At 39.8% G+C, this 4807-nt stretch overlaps 1 protein-coding gene across 1 annotated transcript; it reads right to left on the bottom strand.

Annotated features, from left to right (window-relative positions):
- Positions 1–3031: 3031 nt before the first annotated feature.
- On the bottom strand, positions 3032–4060 carry LOC131932372 (growth hormone secretagogue receptor type 1-like). The gene has a single exon (XM_059289292.1). It carries the CDS (start codon positions 4058–4060, stop codon positions 3032–3034), a length of 1029 nt encoding a protein of 342 aa, XP_059145275.1.
- Between the last annotated feature and the right edge of the window lie 747 nt (positions 4061–4807).

Raw genomic sequence — 4807 nt, 5'->3', positions numbered from 1 at the left:
ACGTAAACTATATTTGACATTGATCCTTTTAATATGTTTTAGCAATGTGCGTGTATTTAATATTCTCTTTACGTTATGCAAAATTGTACAAACAGTGGAAATTATAAAATAGCTCTATGCCGCTATATAAACAAACCCTACTCTAATACTTATAATAAGACACTGCGGTGCACTGAAAAGCACAGCATGGTGCGTAGTTTACTTTTATAGTCCCAAAATCTATAGCGATGACGGACGGAAGGAAGGAAGGAAGGAAGGAAGTACAGACACAGCCCGCTTATATTATAGATGTATATATATATATATATATATATATATATATATATATATATATATATATATATATATATATATATATATATATATATATATTATATACTATCCATATACTATCTATTCACCGTTGGTTTCATGATGTTTATCTCATGATGCTTGAGTGTTTCATGATCTATATATGTTTATTTCTCGTGAACTTTGGTTGAGTGTATTCCACTATCTTCAGTTGTGTCCGCCCCCACAGGTCTGGTATCTCTAGAACTTTGATACCAATGAAACGAAAAAAAAAGGATTGCAGTAAACAACGTTGTACCGACGTCATTATACCCACCCATCAACACCAAACGGATTATCCCAATCTTACCTCCACATAGATTATCCTCAGCCCCACTCAGATTATCCCACAAATTATCCCTTTCTCCCCAACCCCACACAGATTACCCTCATCCCCCCCACACACACATATTACCCCCATCCCACCAATCCCACACAGATTACCTCATCCCCCCCCCCACACACATTACCCTCATCCCACCAACGCCACACACATTACCCTCATCCCACCAACCCCCCCACAGATAACCCTCATCCCACCAACCCCCGCCCACATATAACCCTCATCCCACCAACCCCACACAGATTACCCTCATCCCCCCCACACACATTACCCTCATCCCACCAACCCCCACAGATAACCCTCATCCCACCACCCCCCCACATATTACCCTCACCCCCCACACACAGATTACCCTCACCCCACCAACCCCACACAGATTACCCTCACCCCACCAACCCCACACACGACAGCGTGTGGCACATGTATCAGCCATTGATCGGCGTCACGGCTCATTAGTTTTCTTGTCACTCTCATGGTCTCGCATGAATAAATTATGACAATTTCTTTCAAGACTTTTCAACACAAGGACTGATGACGTAAGCCGGAGAAAAAGAAAACTAATTTTTTTGTTGTTGACTAGAACCTAGTGCTTTTGTTACTGACGCGATGCTCGTGTTCTTATATACAATAAGGGTTTAGAAAATTCTTGAATTCTTTGAAGCAGGTTGAAAGGGGGGGGGGGGGCAGATAGATGTAAAATGAGGTGGTGTGTGTGGAGGGGGGTGTTTCTTCCAGGCATCTCTTCGTCCCCCCCTCCCCCCGAACGAAATGGAATTTATATAGAAAATGTATACTTTAACCGTGTCCGCCTCCCCCCTCCCGGAGAAAAAAGGCTGGAAGAAACAATGGGGGGGGGGGGGCGTGAGGGGGGTACATACTATTTAAATTCCCCAGCGATGTGTATTTGAGTTGTCAGAAAACTTGAGGTGGTTTAAATCTGTTTCGTGTGGGTTTGTGCGCGCAGTGTGTGTGTGTGGGGGGGGGGGAGGCTGTGTAGGACATTACACCTGGTCATCTCTCCCATGCTTTATCCCAACGTCTATTACATATGTAATTACTAGAGTGTAATGTCCTGCTACTCTATTACATCTGTAATCACTAGAGTTTAATATGCATCTGAAATGTCCTGCTACCTTTGCTGTTTATACCTTCAGAACTTCGAATATAAGGTTTTATGACCCTTTTAAAAAAAATAAGATCTGGTTTGAGAGTAAGTGCTCTGTCTCTAGACCACACCATACCACTGGTTACCGACAGCATAACCTGAAACTTATGTCGTCTTTATACCGTCACATGAACTTCTTGCTCAAGAAAAGATTTATTTGCCTTTTTACTTTAGGGGAGGGGGGGGGGGGGGTTAGTGAAAAAAACAACCCTTTTTATTTTAGGGAAAAAACAACCCTTTTTATTTTAGTGAAAAAACAACCCTTTTTATTTTAGGGGAAAAACAACCCTTTTTATTTTAGGGAGAAAAAAAAACTTTTTATTTTAGGGAAAAAAACGACCCTTTTTATTTTAGGGGAAAAAGCAACCCTTTTTATTTTAGGGAAAAAACAACCCTTTTTATTTTAGGGAAAAAAACAACCCTTTTTATTTTAGGGAAAAAAAAACAACCCTTTTTATTTTAGGGAAAAAACCAACCGTTTTTATTTTAGGGAAAAAAACAATCCTTTTTATTTTAGGGAAAAAAACAACTTAGCTTTGCTGTATATCTGGAATAATAAATTAAACATAGAGTATTATTACAATGCTGAATGTAGACATAGGTATGGAATAAAGTCCTAGAAGAATAGACAGAGCAGTTTACACCTCTGATCTGGGACTATATTGTATATCAAAGTCATAGTTTTGTATTGTATATCAATGTCATAGGGTTTTTTAAAATTATATCATTACTATATCGTCATATTTTTGCATTGCATACAACTATCATAACCCATAGCCCATAGCTTTGTCATAAAATAAAATATAACGCAATGTCATATGTTTGTATTACATATATCAATGTCACATTTTTTTGTATTGCATTTAAGTGTCATAATCCATAGATTTGTCATAAATATCAAATATATTGGAAAGACATGAGAGTCTACTATGAAACACCCCCTATTTACTTTACAGGTTCAATGTGCTTCCTAAGGAATAGCATACAACCTTAAAGTAATGGACATATTAAAACATTCATTAATATTCAATGTTAAAAAAAAATCATAACTTTGATTTTAATTGCTTTAAGTAATTTGAATATTTCTAGATAAAGAAAATTCGTAATTTGTGTGTAATTGAAAATAATTAGTGACGATGGATCCGACACGAAAACGTGAAGAAAACCTAACATGACTAGTTATTTGTATTTCTTTAATGCTTTTTCCCCGTCCTAGATTTTGGACAGCAGAAGTTCAGATACGCCGCGGCGAATTTCCTGCTCATGGTGACGTAGATGACGATGTTGATGGAGGCGTTGAACTGGTATAGGACGTAGTTAATGCTCTGAAGGAGGGAGATCAGGTTTACTTGTGAGGAATTGTTATTATAAGCGTACGCCTTGTACATGTCGGCGATGTCCGTCGGCAGGAACACGATCAGCGCCACCAAACACACGGTGAGTAGCATTTTACCCGCTCTCCTGTCCTTCACCTTCTTTCTTCCTTGACCTGACGACGACATGACCAGCTGCTTGGAATGACCAACGGTCAGTTTGATGCTTATGACAATGGAGCAGATAAGTATTGTAAGCAATGTTGCCGTGGTGAAAGAAGCGTTCAGAAAAAAACCTGCGTAGATGTTAAGGGCGTTAAAATTATCACTGTAAAAATTGCTGTAGATAAGCGCAGCGGTGGTCCGGTTTTCTAAAGGGTCGAACACCCATTCATAGTCGAACAGGAACGACATAGGTGACGATATCACGAGCGTGTAAACGTACAAGAAAACGACGACACATTTCACGCGGAAAGGCGTGAATATTCGAGACACGTGAAACGGGAACAAAACCGCGAAAAACCGCTCCACTGCGATGGCGGTGATGATGCTGATGCTGATTCCAAGCCAGATTTCGGTGCTGGGCACGTAGACGGTCACAAATGCTTCCACGGTGTTGGAAAGTGACACGTCGAACTTTGACACGATACACTTCAGGCCGTACATCGGCTGGATTATGGAGAACATGAGATCACTGACCGAGAGACTGACCAAGAAAATATCGCTGGTTTCCTTGAAGCCGCGGCTGCTCAGCACCAGAATGTTGAGGGCGTTGCCGACGATCCCCAGAAAACTGAGAAGGTGGATGAGAAAACAGTTGAGGAAAACGTCCAACTGTTGCATCAGCTGGTCAGATATGATGAGGTTGTCTTCAGGTGAAACAGCAACATTGGTGCTGCTTTCGTCCATCTTGGCATCGTTTGTAAATAAGTCTCGGCGTTTGACAAAAAAGTAAATGTTTTTTGTATGGTGTTTGATGTATTCTATAGCTACTCACTATTTGTAGCATTGGCATTTATGACCCATTAATGGCAATGTATAAAATGACATGTGTCTCACAGCAGACAGTGACTTGAATGCCACAAATATACAAGAGTGTATGTCATACTATATACATTGACAGTAGCTTCACTACCTCTGGTGTGTGCGTTATGACCTGAATAAAAATAAGTGGCTTATGATTGGCCAAAGGGTAGTCACGTGATCAGTGTACCCGATCACACGCGTTCTACTGCCTCCAGACGTGGCTAAAATTAACGTAAAATTTTTGCAAAAAAAAATTATAACATCTAAAAAAATAATTTTCTTGTTTCTCGCTAAAATTGCGATGCAAATAAATGTATCTATTTCAGCTACGCGCCAAATTATTTTTTCAATCGTTTTAACGATTAACGAATTCACTTTATTAACTTTGCTAGATTCGAACGTCGATCGTCGGTTGTTATAATTTTATTCACGGGTAAATTATCACCGTTTATCTTGTCTGACTGGATGTGTGCGGTTTGTGGGGTGGGGTTGTGGGGGATTTCGTCGACCTTGAGAATTTTTATTTAGTCCCACCAATTTTCAGATTGATTTGATGACTGCTGACATTGTCCACAAAACAAACCCATACGTGACATTGTAACGACATAATTTGGCAAAGATCGAACAAGT

This window comes from Physella acuta, unplaced genomic scaffold, assembly GCF_028476545.2.
Source record: "Physella acuta isolate Inbredline_101_S28 unplaced genomic scaffold, ASM2847654v3 ptg002151l, whole genome shotgun sequence".
Lineage (NCBI taxonomy): Eukaryota > Metazoa > Mollusca > Gastropoda > Physidae > Physella > Physella acuta.
This window is presented reverse-complemented; position numbering and strand designations above follow the sequence as displayed.